The sequence below is a fragment of the Callospermophilus lateralis genome, chromosome 16, assembly GCF_048772815.1.
Source record: "Callospermophilus lateralis isolate mCalLat2 chromosome 16, mCalLat2.hap1, whole genome shotgun sequence".
In the NCBI taxonomy this organism is placed as follows: Eukaryota; Metazoa; Chordata; class Mammalia; order Rodentia; family Sciuridae; genus Callospermophilus; species Callospermophilus lateralis.
Window position 1 is genome coordinate 72,930,655 of NC_135320.1, and position 22,626 is coordinate 72,953,280.

Consider the following 22,626-nt stretch of genomic DNA (forward strand, 5'->3'; position numbering starts at 1 on the left):
CCACTTGTCTGACGGGAGTCACTGAGCATCTCCCACACTCAGGCAGAGGAGAACTGTGCTGTGCATTTGTGAGGGAGGTATATCAGAGAATTTGTGAGTATGTAGTTAAGCCATCATCTACCTGTAAATCACACCAGGCCTTCTGGCCTTGCAGTGCAAGCTGGAGGTAGCTTTCATTCATCAGAGTGGCCCCTCCATGTGTGACTTCCAGTATGCTGAAGAATGAGGGAACTTGGGAAGGGCCAACCCATCCTGTACCTGCCTGTTTTCACCATCTATGTGTGTTTCCTCTCCTCTAGACTTTCAATTCAATGCCAGGTGTAAACTTTTTAGTGGGAAGCAGATGCAAGTTTAAACACCTAAGAAAGAATAGCACATATTGCAAAAATATTTTTGTAGACTACTAGCATCTTTTGTATTCCTGTTTCTGAGATTTGTTGTAATCAGGACAAAATTGTTCTCCAAATAAACAAAAAGAATGATTTAAGAAAAAAAAAAAGTTGTTGACAAAATCAAATTCTGTCTTCATTCCTTGTAATGAATAAAATTTGACTTTATTACAATGACCAAAATCTGTAACTGGTGTCTATCAAAATGTTCTTTTTGCCATGGAAATATAATTTGTTCCTGTAACTTAATTCCAGTAATTTAGGGGGCTTGCACAAGAGGATCCCACAAGTTCAAGGTCAGTCTCAGCAACTCTGTGAGACCTTGTCTTAAACTAAAGCAGTTAAAAGGTCTGGGGATAGAGCTCAGTAGTAAAATGCCCCTGTTATAAAAAAAAAATTTAAAGAGGAGGAGGAGGAGAAGGAAAAGAAAAAAATAAAACCATGTAGAGTCTGTATAGTATGTATATTAGTTATGAACAAACATCTGATAAATCTGCATATTACCAATCCTAGCCCATTAATCTGTGATGCTACTACTCAGCACCCACATGGAATACCTCTCTTGAACTGATCTTTGATGGTTTCACCTTGTCCCATCTCACTAATGAGACTGCCTTCTGCAAAGACCAAAGTTATTGTATATTTTTCTTTTATTCCTCAAAATACCTGAGATACAATAGTTACTTCCTGAATCATAAATGATGTTTATTACTTTTGGCTGGCATCTCTATGGCTGTTCCTTGTTCCCGCTTGTGCCACGATGAAAGTCGAAACACATGTGGTTATAGCTCATGAGTCCTGAGATGTCAGAGACGTCATGTGAATAGCAAAGTACTGCCAAGTTCACAGTGCTGGCCATCACCGAGCATCATGGGGTGAAAGTGGTCAAGAAATCAGCGTGAGATGTTTAAGTAGGAGATTTGGTTATGCTGGCTAGTAGAAGAGAGAGACAGACTGCCTTTTTGAACTTGTAGGAATGTCACCATTATGTATAATTATAATGCACTGGTGAAAAATATGGAAAAAATATCAGAATATTGTTTTTTTATTCTAAGTTTTTAGGCCTTTCCTTGAACATAAATAAGTGCAGTTGAAATATAGCATGTACTAGTTTATATAATAAAACAAAAGCTGTAAGCAGCTTTAGCAGTGATAAACCATGTTCAGTGGTTTTTTTGACCTGGCTATCAAAGCAAAAAATACATAATAAATAAATATGTTGAAATACATTTTTAAGGTGGGCAAAAGCATGTATAAAAGAGATATATGCATTAGTCTATTCCATTTTAATTGGTTCTAGATTTAGCTTTGACATGAAATTACTTGGTAAATGTAGCAAAAGAGTTTGACTTTTCTGAAGTTCTTTGAAAATTTGGAAAGACATGAGAAGGCTCCTAGATATAAGATGTGCTTATTTAATAAATAGGCCTTCTTGATTTTTATGAAGGGCTGTTGGTTGTAATACAATTTGTTTTAACCTTGTAGATCTTGACCTTATCCTAGTCCCCTGACATAGGTCTGTTCTCTCTCAAGGATAGAGGTCATTGTATCAAGACCAAGCTGTAATTTAAGTATCATCTACTTGTTCCATATTCATGTTGAACCTGAAATGTTCATTTGCTCAAGTCAAAGAAATTGACTCATTTTCCCACAAATTTTTAATAATTTTCTTATTAATCAGCATTGTAGATAATATAAGACAGAATTCAAAGAGGAACTGTCAAGACTTTGGAGCTGAGAGAAATAGACTGGCATTTGCTCTGATATTTTTGTGTACCCATGAGGTCAGTGGCCCAAACTGAGTGGAAAAAAAACAAAAAAGCCAGGATTCTTGGTGCCTGACAATTCTGTTTCCTCCAGCCACTTAACTGCCACTGTGAACAGTCAACCTGCAGATGAGAGTGGGCTGGTGTCGCTGATGCACTGTGCACCCCCTCTTCTTTCTTCAATCCCCCACTGGCCTCTCTTCCCCCTACTGTCCTCCCTTTCTCGGCCCAAACTTGAGTGAGTGTGTGGACAGACACTAAAGCATCCTCTGCCTGTAGTGTCTTGCCTGATAGAAACTGATGGAAAATCCTGAAGTGCACACTCCTGTTGCCTTGGCCTGGACACGGGGAATGGATTCGTTTGACCACTGGGTTTCCTTGTTTAGTGATTCAACACATTTTCCTCTGGTGTTTCTGTGGGGCTGACACAGTGTTTTCCTGGATGACTTGAGCTCTGTGGGACTCCCATCTGCCTCGGTTATTGTAGCACCCAGCAGAGCAGATTCCAGATTTTGTGGAACCTCCAAACGTAACTAACTTGGGGTTCCTCTTTCAGAAGATAAGTCCCAGTTATGAACATGAAATAGGTACAGGGTGTTGAAGGGGACTGTGCAGGCAAGGAGCCACATCCATTTACCTTGAAGTCTGATCCCCAAAGCTTGACCTGACCTGGCCTCTCTCCTTAACCCTACCTCTGCCTCTCTGCATCTCAACTTGACAGCTGCAACCCTCTGTGGCTCCTGATTCCAGTGGGCAACCAACATGCCTCTCTGCTTTGAATCCTGCCTGAAGGCCTAGGCTCTGTGCTTAAGCCACATCATTTTTTCCTGTTGTTTCTGCTGCCCTCCTAGGGGTGACAGTGGCTTCCTGCTATTGTTTATTTATAAAGCTTCATCTTTATTTGACTCTGGAGGCCATCTATTACCCATCTAATTGAGTCTCTTTCTGAAATTCGTCTGCCTGAAAGACCTAGAGTGGCTTATATTTCCCTGGCTCAGCTCTGAATTATATAGTACGTGGCCAGTTACTAATATGAAAAGAGCAACAGGAAATGAGACTTTTAACAAAGTTTATTTACACTTAAAGCAACTGTATATTTTCTACTCTGGGCCACTATAACCCAAAGCATGGATCTCTACAGACTGATACTAGCCCTGTGGACCAGACATGTGGAAATACCAGAGCTTGGCAAAGGGCATAAGATACAGTTAAACTGAGTCCAATTTCTTTGCCTTCTTGTAACCAGGTTCTTAAGTACATTGTACCTAGTAGGCATTCAAGCATGCACTGTGTGAAGAACAGACTGAACTTGAAATTCATCGCCAGCATTTCCCAGGCAACAGACAAATATAACACAGCTGAAGTCTTGCTCCACAGTCTCTGTGACTTTTTGGTACAATTACAATGAAAGCATTCCCCAGGCCTTGCATCTCTGCCTGGGCATAAATCCTGGGAGTTCCTCAGAATGTCTGGGATCAGGAAGCAGCAACTGCTCCACGGAGTAGCAGAGACTCCAGCCTGGAGTGCTTGGTGTGGCTGGGGGGCCATAGAGATGAGTAAGATCTTCCTATTCAGAGGCCAACAGGCCAAAGAAAATAGGAAACAGACAACAAGGGGCCAGGCCCAGGACATGTGGTCAGTGTGAGCAGGATAAATCCTCCTAAATTCAACCCCAGATCTTGCTCAGAGCAGAGGATAAGTGAAACTGAGGGACACAGTGAAGAAGTGGGGTGGCACACACAGACTGATAGCTGAACGTGAAGGCAGAGAGAACCATGAAGACGGATTTGACAGTTCAGGAAGCCACAGTTGCACCAAGCCAGACAAGAAGCGCAGCCTGCATTCCCAGGCTTTGGTGAAGAGGCATCTAGTACAGGCTTCCTATAGAGGCACCCACACCAACCTTTCCTGGTTGAAATGTTGGCTCTGTTCTTCTTAGCTAAGGACAGGTGACTTGGCCTCTGTATCACAGTCCTTTTTCAGGGTTAATGACAGTTGCCCTCTTGGTTCCTATGAAAACGGAGTGAATTTGTACATGTAAAGCATCTGACTTCAAAACCTAGTTAAGTAGCTTAAGGCATAGCTGACGCACCATAGGCCACTTTTTGGTTTTGTCTCAGTCTGCCATCAGACTCTATTGCATTCATCCATCCATTTTTGTTGGTAGATATTTTTAAAGTGCTTGATATGCAACTGGCTCTGGGGATACAGTGAAGAATTAAGACACACAGATACCGCTTTCATGGAAAATATTGGAGGGTCAGTGTTAGCTTACTGGTAATGGAGAGTCAGGTAGTCTCAAATGGCTTCTAATGAGAATCTGAAGAATGAATCACAGTGACCAGTGTGCCATTCTAGTGGAGGATGTTGATAACGGGGGTATGCTTATGTGCAGGCAGGGGGCATATGGGGAATCTCTGTTCTGCTGTGAACCTAAAACTGCTTTGAAATGTTAGAAACATAATAATATGAGAGACTGGGGGTGGGGCAGAGAGAAAGAGAAGAAGGAAAGGAAGAAATGGGTTCTCTCTGATGATCTTAAATATTTTTGATAACTACAGAAAACTAATGATATTTCAATCTTGGTTAAATTACATTTGGGGTAAATTACATCTTCATTTATATTAATTATGCTCATAAAACATTTCCGAAGCTTACATTTAATTGGAACTAATTAAACTCATCTATAAAAAGCACTAGAGTCAATTTCCCCATGCAGGGAACTTGATTTTTAAAAAGCAGTGTTCATGTAACCCTGGAGTGTGAAAGTAATACCAAAGCTCCAGCGTTTTTGTTTTATTTTCAGTCTCTAGATCCTTCCAAGGTTCTACTTTGCTGCGCAGCTGAGTGCTAACGTAGGCCTCTCCATTCTGTCAGTCTTTCTGTGTTTACTGGGCCACCTGTTATGAGATCCTTCTTGGCTCTGATACTGGAGAGATAAGTAAGGCATCTCCATCAATGGGCTTATAGTTTGGGGACTGAATGGACATGAGTAAGAAATACAGTTGGATACATGGAGCTCTAGAAGGTACAGATATTATGGAAACAGAGAAATCATTCATTCATTCATTCTTTTATTAGTTCACTCAACAAAATATTTGTTAGTTATGTATCATGCGAAGACACCCTACAAAGTATTATGGATAGAGCCAGGAATAAGATAGATAAGCATTGCCCCCTTGGGTCTATTGTGGCTCTGCCTATTATGGATACAGAGAAGCTGAAGCAGCATCTTGAAGAATGGTGTGCACTTATGCAGAAGGCAAGGTGAGAGGGTGCTTCCAGAGGAAATATCTCTTGCACTCAGATTCAGTGCATCTCCTGAGTCTCAATGCCTTTGTGGAAAGGATTCTGGCGTCCTTCTGTGATGACCCCATCTTGGCACCTAGGGGCCTCACCTCGAGTCTTTGCAACAGAGATTTATTATAGGCGATGACTGTTTGTTTTGTTTGTAAAGAATGACTTTGTGTCCAGGCTCTGAGGCCCTTAAGCATCTTATGAACAGTCACAGGCTGACTTTTAGGACATTTGGCTTCCTTCCTTTTAATCAGGGTCTACAAAACTTATCAAAAATATGTCCACATCTATTTTTGAAGCACTGAATTAATTGTTTAAGCCTAGACTTTAATTTTAATCCTTATGATTTTAAACATGATTATTGCACTCCCGAAAGAAGACATACAGCCAAGTTCACGTATCAAGGAATATGAATATTCCTTTGGCAGGAGAACCATATGTATACATATGTACAAATATTAATATATTAGCCTATATGTAGTTTGGAACATATGATAACTTTAAGGACAATAAAATCTAAAATTTCCCGTTAATATGTAATTGTATCTTTAGATTTCCTGTTTCCTTTTCTGAAACATTTTGAGAAGCTAGACTATTTTTGTGATGTTCTTTATTACTTCCCTTAACTTGGGTTACAGATAATATCAAATTCCACTGATTTTTTTCTACATAACTAGAAAATTAAAGCAAACAGATTTTCTATTCTGGGTCTTGCCCACCTTTTGCTTTCTTACAAATCAGCTAAAGCAGGTCAGGAAACTCAGAGGTTGATCCTGAGACCATTTTCCTGGGTGTCCTTACAGCCTGCCTTTGTCTTGTACTGGTGGAAAATCCAGATGATATTGTAGGACCAAGAGGTGGTGAGAGGCCTCTGAGTCACCCTGCAGTTAATCAGGAGCAGCTTGGAGTTAGTCATCAGTTTATTTTCTTATGTTTTAATTTTTTCAAAATTAGCAGTTCTCATGGGGAATGTAATGCCAATTCTAATAGAAAAAGAAGGATTTTGCTAAATTCCCAGTTGCCTGTTAGGGTGCTGGCATTGACAAGTGAGAGAACACTGTCAGCCAGAGAGAACCAACTCAGCTCCTCAGCTAATACCTCAAGGACTTACCCAGGTGGCTGTCTGTCTAAACCATCTGATTAGCAATCAAGCAGTAAAGGGTAACTAGTTTGAGTGAAGCATGAACTTTTAAAACTCAAAGGAGATGTACTTTGACTTTTGAGAAATCACCATCCTCCTTATGGGCTCCTAAAAGAAGCAGCAGGCCCTACCAACATGTCACAGGTGTGTGGTCTGCCTTGGACTCTTATTGAGGCACTGGCCTTAACATCACCAAGGGCACATGAAGTAGGTCTGGGATTGTGGGAATCACAGCAGTGCTAGACCAGACTGGACCACTGAAAGCAAGGAAGAGTGCTTTTTTATTTCAAAACACTATCTTGATCCCAGGAGGTGGTTACTGGGAGCACAGAAGACACCCACAGTATATAGACAATAATTATATGTGCAGTGTAAAGAAAAACTCAGCTGCTCACTACCTACTTTACCAACTATTTTCAGAACAAATACTGTACTGATGCCTTTCTTTATGGAACTTATAAACCAAGATGTTAAAAGTGAATATTTTGAAGTGCTAGAATTCTTACTTGTTGTGACTTCTAATTTGTCTACTGTGAATATGTATTATATTTGTAGTAAGAAAATTAAGTTATTTGTAATTTAAAAAACTTTTAAGTTCCTTGCATGACTGCTGTCTATCAAATTGGCTATTTTTATTTATTTATGTTTTCTTCTAGGCTTTATTAGTAGGTATAATTAATCAGAGATGCGGTTCGGCATTCTTCTCTTTCAAAGAATTCTTGTTTCTGGAAAGTGAATAGCAGAGATCTTCTATGATATGAGCTAGGGTTACCTGATTCTAGTCTAATGCAGTCCTATCATGGTCTTTAGTGGTCAGGACTCCAATAGGTGCCTTCACTGTCCAGTGACTGTGATAGGACCTGTCTGGATGATGAGGTGTCAGAGTATGTGTTGTTTTTTTTTTTTTTGTTGTTGTTGTTGTTGTTTTGTTTTCTGCCAGTGAAAATGTATAGTTTGTTAAAAGTATCATAAATTACTTGGAATAAGAGTTCTGCTCAATGGAAAAGAAACTCAAATAGGTTTAGATTTTTATGGGGCTGAATCAGCCAAATCAAACACAGGCTTTCCTGAAGCTTCCAAGTTTTTAATGGAAACTCACGCTCTTCAGAACTTTGCTGCCTAATTATAATTCATGCCTTTTGCAGATACATTACAGGGTGGACCAAAAGGAAAATGTTAGATGTGTCCACTTGTGATTTCTATTGTGCTACTTGTGGAGTGCCAACTGCATACGTCGAATGGCCTGGTGCGTGCAAAGATACTGGCCAGCTGTGTGCAAAGACACAGGCCAGCTCTTGGCAGGTCAGACCATTTCAGGAAGAAGTAGCAAGAGACCCTGGCTTGCAATTTGCAGACTACACACTCAGATGCAGAACCAGACCACTGGAATATGATTTTGCATAAGCTACTAGGGACAGAATTTAATTTAAAAGTCCTTTGGTACCCATAACTAACCCAATTCATTATTGTCATCAGAAAGATGCTTTTGAAACCTCTAAAATTTTATTTTTAAAAAAAGAACTTTTTCTCCCCCCACCTTTTTTTTTTAAGGTTTAACTGGTATCAAGGGAGAGAAAGGAAATCCAGGCATTGGTACTCAAGGACCAAGAGGACCCCCTGGACCAGCAGGTAAGCCTTGCTACTTAATTTAAAAAAAAAAAAAAAAACCTGTAAAATATAAATCTTTATATTCACTTGTTATCACAGGTGAGAAAATGGCCATATTTATATCCTTGTATCTAAGTGGAGTGGTTCTACTTCCCATTTATTTTACTGAGAAGCCAATTTGTTAGTAATAATCCTTCCCACATATGAACCCCCAAAGTTACAGCATTTTCTGAACTCTTGGTGGATATATGAGTTAGGCGAGGCTAGGCTAGGCCTAGTAGCAAATCCCAAATACTTTGTGGATTGACATAATAAAACTTTATTTTATCTTCACAAAGTTTGATGTGGGTAAAGTAGTGCCTTTCCATTTTGAACCCCATGACCTGCATCATGGGTCATATAGACCCTGAGAGAAAGATAAAGAAGGCCCATGAGACTCAACTTCCTAAATATAATGATACACTACTTCCATCCATATTTCAGTGGCTGGAACCAGTCACACATACCCAGAGCCACTGGCAGGGAGGCATGGAATCTCTAGGAACATGAGTGAACATCACGAACACCAGTTACTCCTGCTGTGGTAGTCTCACCAAATGAGTTTCCTGAAAATTTAGTTTTGTGTGCAAAATCCCACACTCTTAAGATGATCTCCAGATGATCAGACCTGCTATTAGAATTACAATTTTGCTATTGTATGTTTAGAATCTCAATCTTAGCCCCACTGGATCAAATATTCTGATTTTTCTTTCCAGTCTAACAATGCTTTTGGAATATATTTCTAAGAGAGATTCCTGATGCAACAAGTCCATTGCCTCAGGGATAACTTCTGTTATTAGAGATTTGGATGAGGTCCTTATCTAGCATCATGCAGTGCACTGAATAGGTAGTTATGAGCATTGAGTGAATAGAACTGTATGTGTCTGAGAGGAAGCACATGACTCAAATACAAGGGGATACTCGTTCCTACTTTTCAGTTCAGTTCTTATTGAATAGTGTTATTTCTAGTTGAAGAATTTTGAATATTGTTGGAACCCAGGCCTAAATATAAACAGGCACCTCACCGTCTCCCCCCAAAACAAACCCCCCCAAAACATAGCCTGACAAACTTCTTAAATACAAAAAATATTTTAACCCCCCTCCCATTTTCACTCAATCTAAGATCTCAGTTGATATAAGATAGATGAAAGAAATTTTAGGTTGATGTATTGTATCTAATTTTAGACTTTTATTCCTCCAGGTAATTTCTTTCAGACTTAGACTAATTTATTTTAATTATCTGGGGCCACAAGCCAGCACTAATTTGCGTGACTCTTCTAACTAGATTATAAGGTTGAGATTTGCAAGAGATCATGTGTGTGCAGATACAGGCATGTGCACGCCCATACATTGGATTCATAAGGAGCTGTACTGGAAAACAAAAGCCCCATAGAGAAAGCAAGACGATAGTAGTTTGCTCCTCTCCATTAAATGCCCAAAATGCTCTAGAGAAGAATGCACTTTGCTTCCCAGTCCTGAGCTATATGCTCTTCTGCCCAGGGAATCCAATGTAGGAATAAGAACTGAGAGAGTAGGGAGAGGCTGATTAAGCCAATTGTTAAGATGCATAAGGTTGGGCTGGGGATGTGGCTCGAGCAGTAGCATGTTCCCCTGGCATGTGTAGGGCGCTGGGTTCCATCCTCAGCACCACATAAAAATACAATAAGGATGTTGTATCCACCGGAAGATAAAAAATAAATATTAAAAAATTCTCTCTCTCTTTAAAAAATTATTAAAAAATTATAAAAAGATGCATAATTCTTACATCTAAGAATTAGTTGTAAGAATTAGTTGATTTCATGGTGATCTCAAAACTCACCCTATGTGGTAAAAGATCTGTTTTTTCCTTTTGTGGCTGCTTCTTAGGACCTTCAGGGGAGAGTCGCCCTGGCAGCCCTGGACCCCCTGGCTCTCCTGGACCAAGGGGTCCACCAGGTCACCTGGGGGTACCTGGACCGCAAGGTCCTTCTGGCCAGCCTGGATATTGCGACCCCTCGTCATGTTCTGCCTATGGTGCGGGAGGTAAGTGCTAAACTCTTGTGGGCTTTGAGCAGGTTTACTATGGTTAGGACCCAAATAGGGAGGGGGCACTATGAGAAACAGAACAGTTATGAGAGGGAAACAGAGCATGACTGCTTCACAGTCCTACCTTAGCCCAAAAGCATGTTCTGTAAAGTGCCTATTACTGTATAGGCTATTCCTATAGAAGCCTTAAGAGGACTTTAAAAATAATCTCACATCTAAGGCTTCCTTGATTTCAAATGGTGATCCATATAGACTTCGACCTCCCATTTGATTATCTGGGGGATAGGGGTTAACATTTTGGGAGCCCTCATTCTGTTACTGCTGGGGTGTGATCATGATAGCCTATAAGAATTTATTTTTAGGGAAACCCCAAACTATGACTTCCTCCATAATTAGCAGGGCCTCTCAGATTCTTTCAGGTGACATCCTGTCTACCACATACATTTTAGGTGACCAAGGATAGTCTTAAGAAGAAACAAATCTGGCCATGCTGTCTTAGCCTCATCACTAACTACTGGACCGAGATTCTGAAATATTATGCTTCCTAAAAACATCTGCAGTGCATGCTGATGTGCTGAGGGGAGGGGCGGCTTTCTGACGCAATTATTTTTGGAAGTTCAAGAGAGAGGTTCTGAGATGGTTCTGGGGCAAATGGACTTTTTAATCAATGAATTTAAATTTTCTGCTTTAGGAGAAATTTAACCTTAGATGCCAGAGGCATTGGTCAAAGTTTTGCTGATGTGTTTTTCTCTGTTCATCTTTTCCCTCCCCATTCTCTCATATTCCCTTGTCCCTTATTAAGATCTGATCCCTTACAATGATTACCAGCACTAAAATGGAAATCCTCCACTCTGGCTATATTGGCCTGGGCATTTGGCTATGAATACAGAACTGTCCTGTTGACCACCACCATTAAGCCCCAACCCCTAACAATGGATACTCCCCTTTCCTGGCTCACCTGCTTCCCTTCCTTCCTACTTTGACATCTCTTGCTCTCTCTTCTCCAAACATGATAGAATGATAACATTGGAACCTAACCCAATAATATGTCAATTGTAACGGAAACTGGCTGTTTTAGGTCAGCCTGGATAGAGGGATCTGATTGTGTACCAAGGATTCATCCCAAATTCTTCTATGCAAAGGCTTTGTAATAAAGTTACTTATTGTGCCTTCTCCTCTTTCCTGACCCTGCCCAAGATGGATGAGCATCTTTCTCTCTGACCTCTCCACTCTTCCTTCCTCCCCCATCATTTCCCCTCCCCACTCATCCTGGTGATGGACTTCTAACATGAGATCGGTTTTTAAAATTTATTTTTTTGTTCATAATTCTGCTACATTTTCAGGGTTTCTTTTGTAAATAAAACATGTAATATTTAAGCACTTGGCTGTGAGTCTAGTTTCCTAACAATTTCTCTAACATATCTTCCTGTTCCTCCTTTTACTAACCAGGAAGCCTCATGGAGAAGGTACAAGAGGCATGGTGGGTTAGGCAGCTACAGCTTTCTACCCAAGCAGGATATATCTGTAGTTTACTGACCAAATCTCTCTCTCTAAGGACCCCTATGAGGGGAGAATATTAGTTCATGGTTCCTGGGTCCTATCAAGTCCCCACCCCCACTTTTCCTCTTTAGCTCCCCATCCGGATCAGCCCGAATTCACTCCTGTCCAAGATGAGAATGAAGCCATGGAACTGTGGGGCTCCGGGATCTGATGGCCTCAGGAGACATTTGAAGACCAACAGCAAGACCTCTTAAAGACCTTTATTCATGAAAATGTTAAGTGGTTTGTATGTTATTTGGGGGGAGGGCCTCATATCTGCATCCCAAATTTCCTTTTTGGATAACATTCATATTAGAGTTATTATTAACAAAAATTATGGGTTTTTTTTAAAATTCACTTAATCTATGACAACATTAGAAATGATTTTCCCTAGCTGTTTTAAGGATATGCCAGATAATTTGGGGTTTTTTTTTTTGGAGAAAAGTCCTCAAAGAAGAATTGAGAGAAAGTAGATTGAATTCTGGAATCTTTTCTCTGTGAGATGATCTCAAGTTCTGAAATGCACAAGAGAAATATGATTGGGTTGGAGGGAAATGGGGCCCCCACAGAAAAAGAATGAATTCAAAGAGATTCATAGATTATACCATTTGCTCTGCCCCATGGGAATGACTTGCTAATAAGAAGAAGGATCATTGTTGGTGAAGCTACCTCTTATATAATTGATCTGTCCAACTCTAAGATTACTCAGTGACTGGTTTCACAGGTATCCAAAAATAAGTGCTAGAATATAACTTTAATGGATTTGATAATTTTAAACATAGATTGAGTTTTTCAATGGTTTTAGACTCATGTAAAATAATGATTTTTCAGCAGCTCCAATGAAAAGTGATCTATCTTTGATGAAGGATTTGTTGGGCAGTATGTTCTAGGGCCTTCCTCTCCTACAGGGATTACTTTATGCAGATAGTTTTTGCAAATCTGTTTTTATTCTTTTTGTAAGCAAATAAAAATTTAAAACAACATGTGGAGTCTTTGTGCTGCCTTTCTAAATGTCACCTTAAACTTTTGAGGTCCTAGTTGAGTGTCTGACCACCAAAAAACCAAGAGTTGCCTTGCTTTACGTGATCTTTCCAGCTCTCGATCCCTCATTTGTTCATTCTGGAGTAGGAAGCTTAACAGAAGACGCAGTGGGCTTAAGACAAGGCCAGCAAAGGTCATGCAAATGTATGAGGGATCCTAAGTCAACGCTTATCCACGTTTGACCAAGGGACCCCTCTGTCTTTCAGTTTTGAAAAAGCCTGAAAAACTCTAGAAGACAGAGTAGAAATGAATTTAGTCTAAGAGACTCTAGTCTTCAACTAACTTGTCTTTTTCTTATCTAAGTATTTGAGGAGGATTTGAGTCTGGTGTTTGCTAGTTGAAAATGGAAATGAAAGAGAACCATGACTTAATGTATGCTCTTTCCTCTGCAACATCTCCCTGGTAACAGATGCTTTTAAAGAGTTGGAATGAGGACATTTAAAACCAGAATCTATGTACTTTCTGGGTCAGGAAAAGACTCATTAGAAGGATGGTGTCTTCTGACACCTTTTACTCTCACCACTGCACAGAGGGGTAGAAGACCTCTGTTTTCCAAAGGATTCATTCAATGTTTTGGGTCTGTGTGCCTTTGGGGATTCAGACAAGTAGTTTTTTTGAGTCTCTGCAGAAAATATATGATGAGTAGAAAACCAGTAGCCATGTCCTTTCTGTTATGGTGTAGGAATCCATGTTAGCAAGCAGGACCAATAAGGGGGAAGGGAAGGTTTCATGAGGCCAATCAAGACAGCCTGACCCAGAATCCCTTGAGAGAACTCTTCCAAGTTAAATACCTAGTGTGTGATTAATCACTTCATAGCCTGTTCTCAGATTTCTATCTATGACATGTAGTGAATGAGCATAGAGGAGGACAGTCTATATATTTTAGGGTGCCCTTGTAAACAAATCGTTTAACATTGTGTCACACCAAAGACTCTCTAGATTGTCATAAGTGGTGAAATTTAAACCACTGGAGGTTCTAATCTCTTCCCATCATTCTCGAGTTGTATGAATACCTTTGGCTTTGATTTCTCGTGGTAATCTAAATTTGTTTATTTAAGCTACAGGGAAGTTTCATTAATTTGGAATGTGTCATCACTTGGACCCAGTGTATCAGATTTTTATTGAGTGAAATGTTCAAAATAAAAGGTGCAACTCAGATTTTGGATTTGTGTTTACAATGCATTGCCTGTAATAAAAACTGATTTTGAAGTGCATTTTTATTGAATTGCTTATTTTGGCAAGAATTACATCTTAATTCATAGCGTATATTGTTTTCTTAAAGTAAGAAGGCATCATTTCACACAAAACAAGACATTACTCTTCAAAATTTTCATCACTTTGCTAGAGACTCTCAATGTCTTTGGGGAATAGTCATTTTAGAGTATTTTAGAAGAGTGCTTTAGGGTCATTTTGTGCTCAGACAGGCTCTACCTTCCTTCCAGGACAACCCTCTTTCCTCCTCCCTTTTTTAATTTTTTTGCCTCGCCCGATCCTTCCATATCTAATTTTGCTGTGTAGCACAGATTTTTTTGGTTGAGGATAAAACCCCAAAGAAGAGCCATGTGAACTCTGGCCTCATGGAGCTTCCTTTTTGGTGCTGGAGAAAGACCAAGATGCAGGAACAGACAAACAAAATAAATTATAGATCATGATAAAATATATGAAAGATGCAGAGAAGAAGCCAAGGCAGGAAGAAGGAAAGGGAATAAGGGGTGACTTCTTCTAATTAGGTGGATACAACGTGCTTATCTGCGGTCTGATATATAAGTGGAGTAATGTAGGTAAGGAAAGGTGTGGAGGAGAATTCCGGCCCCTGACTTGTCCTCAGTTGAAAAGGTGCTTGCCATATGCAAGGAACTTAAAGAAGTCCAGGCGGCAGGAGAGTGAATGGAAGAGTGGACAAGATGAGGCTAGAGAAGAGCACAGGATTTTGGTGATTTGGATTTTATTTCAAATCCATTAGAAGCCATGAAGGGGTTTAGAACACATTGCCTGTAATAAAAATTTTGAAGTGTATTTTTATTGACTTGTTTATTCTGGCAAGAATTATATCTTAATTCATAGTGTATACTGTTTTCTTAAAGTACGAAGGCATCATTTCACACACAAAAAGACATTGCTATGTGTGTGTGAGTGTGTGTGCATGTGTGTGTGTGTGTGTGTGTGTGTGTGTGTGTTTGAGACAGATCTTGTGTGTGTGTTTTAAGTTAGTGGAGGCAAAGGAGCTCTTTTACTGTTGGAGCCACACTGTTGGAATTTTCTTCAAAAACTGTCTAAAGCAGTGCCATAGGCCAGGCGCAAGCCAAAGACTTCAACATTGTATCAGTTATAAAGCTGGGTCAGGTAAAGGACCATCCTTTGAATCTCGGGAGTTGAGCACAATACACATTTATTTCTTTCTCACAGAGGAGATCAGAGCAGCTGTCACTGTGTCTTGGCTCAGTGTTCCATGCTGCTTCTGTCTGGGACATGTACTTCCATGACTGCCATGGCAAGGGAGGCGGATCGTGGAGAATCGTCTCCCTAAGCTTCTCTCAGAAGTGACGTTCTGTGCTCCCACTCATGTGTCCTTGGCCTAAGGAAGCCTCAGGACACACTCAATTTCACAGCAGAGGAGTAGTAGGTCAATCTTTCCACGTGCTTCAAAGAAAAAGAGAACTGGAAATACTCGTGAAAAGTCGTAAAATCTCCCATTTGAGCCTCACAACAGCCCCAAACCTAGTTCACTATTATCTTAATCCTCCCAGTTAGAGACAGAAGCCCAGGCTGTTTAAATTACCTGAAGGCTCACAGTCTGAAGTCAAATCTAGGCATTCTGGCTGAAGATACCCACTCTTAACCTGTAGTCTATTCAGCCTCTCATATTGGTGATTCTTCAGGTTTAATGGCAAAAAGGAGAGGAGTGGACAAAAGCTTACTCATGTGCAGATTCCTAGACTCTGAAGAACTCCCAGAGATTCTTTTTCAGTTGTCTGAGCTGAGAAGTAGATTATTTGTTTTTCTTTCTTTCTTTCTTTTTTTTTTTTTCTAACCAAGCACATCTATGGGTTTCAGCTTGAGAAACACCATTTTGAGATCTTTCTAATTGTGTGGTCAAGAGGGTTGGAGGAGATCCTAGCAGATGAGAACACATCAGTGACAGAGATAGACGACGAGGACCATCTAAACCAGTGGGAGCAACATGGCTTATGAATGAATCAACTAGAAGTGGAGACTTGGAATGTACCTAGATTACCCGGCTCTTGAGCATAAAATGACAGGGTGCATGGAGATAAATTGACCCCGTAGGGAATTTCGAATTTGGGGCAGGGAAGTTGAAGAGTTCCGTTTAAGAGATAAGCTCAGCGTGAGGTGTTAAATAGGCAAGTTGGAGCTTGGTAGAGAAATCAGGGTGAAGATCAATAAAGCAGTCATGAATGTGTGGGTAGAATTTAAAGGCTAAAGACCATAGAGTGGAGGTGGGATGAGTGTGATCACGGGGGTGGGGAGATTTCTCACTTTCTACACTTCCTTTTTCACTTTTGTTTACACAAATTCTCCAACTTGGTTATGCATACTTTTTATTAAGTATATTTAAGTGTATCTCCCAACCATATATTTTACAAGCTGCAGTTGTGTTGAACCAGTTGCTAACCCCTGAATGCATGCTCTGTCATGTTCCTGTGCCCTTGTCATGCTTTTTCTTCTGCAGGAAAGCCCTTCTCTGCCCCACCTCATTTAATGGCGTACTTAGACCCACTCTCAACTTTCAAGACTCTCCTGAGGTTCCCCTTCCTGCGTGATGCCTTTCCTAAGTCCCACTATGATCACTCGGACCACCATGACACCAGACTTTCCCTCTCTAGCTAATTCCTTAACCTCGTGCTCCCATCTAGTGTGCATTCTGTAACACATCTGAGAAATGCTCAGAGTGTGCTTGTCGCTTGACAGCAGTTCCATAAAGTAGTATTAGTAGAATACTACTAAGCCTCTCATCCTAGAATATTTTCATCCATAATCTGAGCCGGATCATATACTCCGCTTCTACCCAGCACAATTTTCTCTATCGTTATAAATTTGGGAGACAGGAAAAATGTCTCGAAGAAGTAAATGATCAGCTTCTATAGAGGCTTGCAAATTCATAGCTGTTAAATGTTTCAGAATATGAAGGAAGCATTTTAGTCTTGTCTTCCCAGAAATTTATTCATTCATGTGTTCACAGATTCATCTGTCACTCCATGCCTACTTGTATCCACCTACCAAACTTTTAATAAAACCCAGTGTTGGTTCAGTCATGTCTTGGGATTCTGGAGAAGAATAGAAAAATATAATGTCATAGGAGGTCCTAACTTTCTACTCCAAGTTGAAGCAGGGAAAATAGCTTGGACCAGATATTGGAAGATTTTCTATTCCATACTAAATGTTCAGATTTCTACCTGACGGCAACATGAAGTCAGTGCATATTTTTAAGCAGACAAGTAACCGGATTCTAGTCATTACTTGGAAGAACAACTTTGATTGCAATACAAGATAGAGTTAGAAAAAAAATTAATGAAGATCTCTGCTAGCTTCTATTTTGGGCAATTCATATTAAGTTGATTTTCACATATTAAGGTAAGTATTCACTTTATCACAAATTTTGGGATATGGAAAGGAAGTAACATCTCAGTTTACACACATACACAGAAGAGGCAAAGCAGTAATTTTAATTCTTTTTTGTTTGTTTCCAAAGTTTTTGAGCCCTTCTCTCTATATACTATGCTGCCTGCTACCATGGTTCAGTAGATGAGGGTCTATACCTCAGCAGTGTAGTGGTGGAGCAAGAGGAAGAGTCAGTTTTCAGGACTGTCGAGGAAAAATTATGGGCAGGATTTGGTGATTGATACAGAGTAGTGGGATATGGAATAGAAAGTAAGAATGGTTTCAAGATTTCAAATTTGGGAGATTGGGTGAAAGGTAACTTCACTAAATGAGATGGAAATTTGACCAAGGGGAGAGAATTATTTTAGAATGGAGTATTAGCTATGAGGTTTTTCTGCTTTTTGCAGACGATGTGCATTATTAGCAGAGAGAGAGAGAGAGAGAGAGAGACTTAAAAAAGAAAAAGAAAAAAAGCAAGATGGAATGATTTGGGATGACTCATTTAGGCTGTGACATCCAGTCAGGGCTTATTCCCTCTGGACCTGTCCCTACCAAGAAGGGTTGCTCAAATGCAGAATGGAGGTTTCCAAGGTCTGAACCAAAATATTTAGTTTAAAAAGAAATCATAACTTTTCATTCTAATTTGATCTGGCATTGGAACACTGGTGAAAAGTGTATATTTTTGCTAGACAAACTCAGAGTTTAGAGAATTCCTTTCCTCACAAAGTCCTGGTTCTTCTACACTCTTTAGAATGACTATATTACCAGTAATTAAGTAAATGAATATACATGCAATAATTTTTATATTATTTGCTTAAATAATATTAGAAATTTGGGTGATAAAACATTTAAATATATTATTAAATGAAAAAAGCAAGTTTCAGGAGAGTATGTATATTTATTTATTATTTTGTTCATATTTCCACATTAAAAAATCTAGTTGAATAAACTCCAAATACTTAATAGTGGTTACCTACTGATTTGGGGATTGTGTAAGACTTTTACTTTTTAAAGTATTTATCTCCCTTAAATATTAATATTTAATACTTTATATTGTTTGAAAAATATTTTGCAAAAAGTGTGTGTTCTCAGAAGCTCAACACTACTGGAAAGTCACAAAAGATTTTAGAATAAAATCATACTTTACAAAAAAAAATCTATTAACTTTATATCATCATAATTAATGATGCACAGAATAAATGAAGAAAAATTATCACTGATATTTTGCAACATAAATGTTCATTTTAAAAGCAGTATAAAAGGGGATATATATATATATATAGTACCAAGAGTGGTAGGAGGATTTGCTTGTTTTGGTAGCATTTATAAATGCATAAATGCTGCTAGTGGTTTGATTTCTCTCTGTATCTTACTATGCAATGAAAAACACATGCTGACATGGGTGACCATATTTCACTGTTTGTTTCTTTGTTTCATTTCATTTTATTTTATTGATTAAAAATATCCATGACCAATCTAGTAAAATCCTACTTTGTTAGCCTAACTGACATTTTATAATGGAATCCAGAGCAGTAAAAATATTTTCTAAGCTCTAAAATGAACTCTGTATGGTAACAAAGCAAAAATAAGAGTGAGACAGAAAAAAGAATCATAATTACTGAAGACATTTATCTCTGTTTTTCAGTGTTCTGTCATCTGGCTCAAATTCAGTGAATCCTGATAAAATTTTGTCCTGATTATGCTTTAAAAATTATGTCATAAAAATCATTAATTGGCTCAGCTTTCACCATGAAAAATCATTAATGTTCAGATGTGCTCAATTACTGAGTAGACATTGAAGAGAATTTAGTTTTTCAACAATTCATGTGTTTTCACTTTACCTGTCTTATTTTCATATGCAAATTTACAATATGCTTTGAACTGAGAAGTCTGGTGCCCAAAAGGATTGGACTTCACAAAGTTCTTTTTATGAATATTCCAGTATCAGATTTGGATACCACAAGAGAAGTCCTGCTAACTAAATCTCCAATGTCTCTGGCTGCCTGCTGGTATTCTTGGAGTCTGGCTGCAGGTCTTATCTTTGCTTCCACTCTCAAGTGTGAGTAAGTCTTATCAAACAGCAGGAGGCCACAACTCTGGAGATTGGGAGCAACAAAAAAGCTAGAACAGTGGATACAGTTCAAAAGCTAGCTGTGCAGGTAGCCATGGCAGTTTGCTGGTATCTTGGGGGAAGTTTACTTTTCTTCTCCATTTCTGCAAATGCTTTCTGAAGGAACTGGGTGGATACTGCATACTAAAGATAGCTTTTAAGGATGGGGAGTGATAAAAGTGACCATTAACTTAGCAGCCCATTCATCCAGCAGCTTGGCAGTGTGGAAATAGGCTGATGGTTTCTGCTGTCACATGTCTAGACAGCTCAACAGAGACATTCTGGGTACCAGGAAGATTGTAGTTTGTACAGAATTTCTGAATCTGAATATTATGAATTCTTTAAAAATAGATTCTATGTCTATCAAAGCAGGTGCTGCCTGCTGTGGGCTCAGATGTGTTTAGAAGTAATCACCTGCTTTGTTGCTTGCTAAGGACCTCTATTAGCTTGAAGCTGCTGTCCCTACATTCTCTCCTTAACTCAGTGAAAGCCTGGATTCTCACCTCCCTAACTCAGGTTTCAGCAAAGAGACACTCATGTCCAAGTCACAGAGAATTTTATATTGGTTGCTGTGCCTGAGAATGTCTAGCTACCACCAAATTTTAGGGATGCAAATTAGATTCTTTCCCAGATGTCTACATGCCAAGTTCTCAACAGTGAAATTGGTATATGACCTCTTAATGAAGAGAGTTGAGACATGTAGTGTTGCCATACCTGCTTTTTTCCCGTCTGACACCTGTGTGCAGAAGACTTCCAGATCTTGCAAGAGGGTAGAGCCATAAGACAGAAAGTGTTTTATTAGCTTTTTTGTTGTCATGACCAAAAGACCTGACAAAACAATTTAAAGGAGAAGAAGTTAATTTTGATTCAGTTTTCAGAGATCCATTCCACGGCCAGCAAACTCCATAACTCTGGAGGCAGAATTTCATGGTGGAAGAAAGCAGCTCAGAAAATGGCAACCAGAAAAGAGGGAGGGTGGGAGGAAGGGAGAGAGAGAGAGAGAGAGAGAGAGAGAGAGAGAGAGAGAGAGAGAGAGAGAGAGAGCGCCACTCTGTTCACCAGAGGCAAAACATAACCCCAAAGGCATGCTCTCAGTGACCCACCTCCTCCATCCACACTACCTGCCCACAGTTACCATCCAGTTAATACACATCAGTAAATTAATCCATGGATTAGATTAAACTCTCATAATCTAATCATTTTATCTCCGAACATTTTTGTATTGTCTCACATATGAGTTTTGGGAGGCACCTCATATCTAAATTATAACATTCCACCTCTGGGCCCCCCAAAGCTCATGCCTATTCCCTAATGCAAAATATATTTAGCCCGTTTCTAAGGGTCCCATAGTCTTAACAGTTCCAGCATTGCCCAAAAGTCGAAGACCAAAATCTCAGCTGAGACTCAAAGCAAACTCCTAGCTGTGAACCCCTGTAAAATTCAAAAGCAAGTTACATAAATCTAATACATAATGACACAGAGTGAACATTTCCATTCCAAAAGGGAGATATAGGAACATAGAAGGAAAGCATGGGTCCAAAGAAAGACTGGAAGTCAGCTAGGCAAACAAGTTATGTAGCTTCATCTCTAGCTTCTAGGGTACATGGTATTGTGATGTTTTCTCCAAAAAGCTTGTGTAGCTCTGCCCAGCCTTGCTGGATGCAGACCAAGTGGCCTCTCTTGGCTCATGTTCATCAATTCCTGCAGCTTTTCTCAGCAGATGTTCCCCATTATTGGTATCTCTTAATCTTGGGGGTCTCCACTGCAACTTTGGCTTCCTCCTCATTTCCTCATGCATCACCCTCTCAGGGACAGTCCTCAGGGACTCCAACGCTGCTACACTTTGGCTACACTTTGAAATCTCAGTGGAAGCCTTCACGACCCCTTAAGTCCAGAATCCTGCAAGCCTGCATGCCCAGTTGATGCCAAGGTCTGCCACCATCTTAAGCACAAAATTAAGGTAATCACAGTAATGACCCCACTTTTAGGTACCAACTTCTGTTTTAGTTTGCCTTTTCATTGCTGTGACCAAAAGGCCTGATGAGAACAACTTAAAGGTGGAAAGTTTATTTTAGTTCAGGTTGCAGAGGTTCAATTCTCAGTTAACCCACTCGGTATCTCTAGACCTAAAGTGAGGTAGAATATCATGGTGGAAGAGTGTGGTGGAGGAAAACAGCTCAGAACAAGGCAACCAGGAAGGGAGGGGGCGGGGCGGCAGAGGGAGAGAAAGAGTGTTCTTTTCATCAGAAACAAAACAAAAGCCCCAAAGACACCCCCTAGTGACTTACTTCCTCCAGCCACATCCTGTCTGCCTACTGTTGCCACTTAGACCCTACAAACCACAAAAAGATGAAGTCTACTAACAACCAGAATGAGCTTGAAATTCACTGTAACTGAGACCCCCATCCCTGGCCAACGCTTTGTTCGAAGACTTTCAGAAGATTTAGCTGACCCACTCCCAGACTCCTGACCCATAGAAACTGTGTTGTTTTAATCTGCTAAGTTTGAGATTTGTTAGTAGCATGACTCATATACTGAATATGGCAAATTCAGGGTGGAGAATAAATTTAATATGCATTTTGAATTTCTGACCTATGCAAATGACAAAGAAAAAGTGATAGAAAAACAGGTTGAATTTTATATGCAACATGTTATTTGACAAACTGAGAAGATTATCAACTGAGATATCTTTTGCACCTTCTACACTCAAATGAATAGAATTCCTTGTCTTTGAGGAATCTCTCTAAAGGCTGAAAGTGTGTCTCACTAACCCTGCATTCCCTGTGTACTTGTGCATAGAACTTGTGCATAGAATACACCCAGGAGATGTTTGCTGAGTTGGGACTTACAGCACTGATAGTTTTTTTTTTTTTTTTTTTTGGTCAGGATAAGACATACACACAGAGTTATTTAAAGTTGCACTGTCAAACCCAGCTTCATATCACACCAATAAGGAACTGATAATATTCATATATCACACTGGGGTATAAAAGTTCAGATCTAGGAAAGTCCCCTGAAAAGAACATATAATCTTCTCTATAAGAACTATAA

General features: G+C 39.6%; 1 protein-coding gene across 5 annotated transcripts in view; it reads left to right on the plus strand.

The window, feature by feature from the left end:
* Col14a1 (collagen type XIV alpha 1 chain) overlaps positions 1–12,785 on the plus strand; it is a 201,088-nt gene extending 188,303 nt beyond the window's left edge. For 3 of the 5 annotated variants that reach the window (XM_076835506.2, XM_076835505.2, XM_076835507.2), the window contains exons 46-48: positions 8,145–8,222; positions 10,107–10,262; positions 11,897–12,785. In XM_076835506.2, coding sequence (XP_076691621.1) covers positions 8,145–8,222; positions 10,107–10,262; positions 11,897–11,976 — 314 coding nt within the window. In that variant the 3' untranslated portion in view covers positions 11,977–12,785. Of the gene's footprint in view, positions 1–8,144; positions 8,223–10,106; positions 10,263–10,714; positions 10,836–11,067; positions 11,650–11,896 lie in introns of those variants that run through there. The other 2 variants (XM_076835509.2, XM_076835510.2) reach the window with 2 other exon arrangements.
* Positions 12,786–22,626: the final 9,841 nt, after the last annotated feature.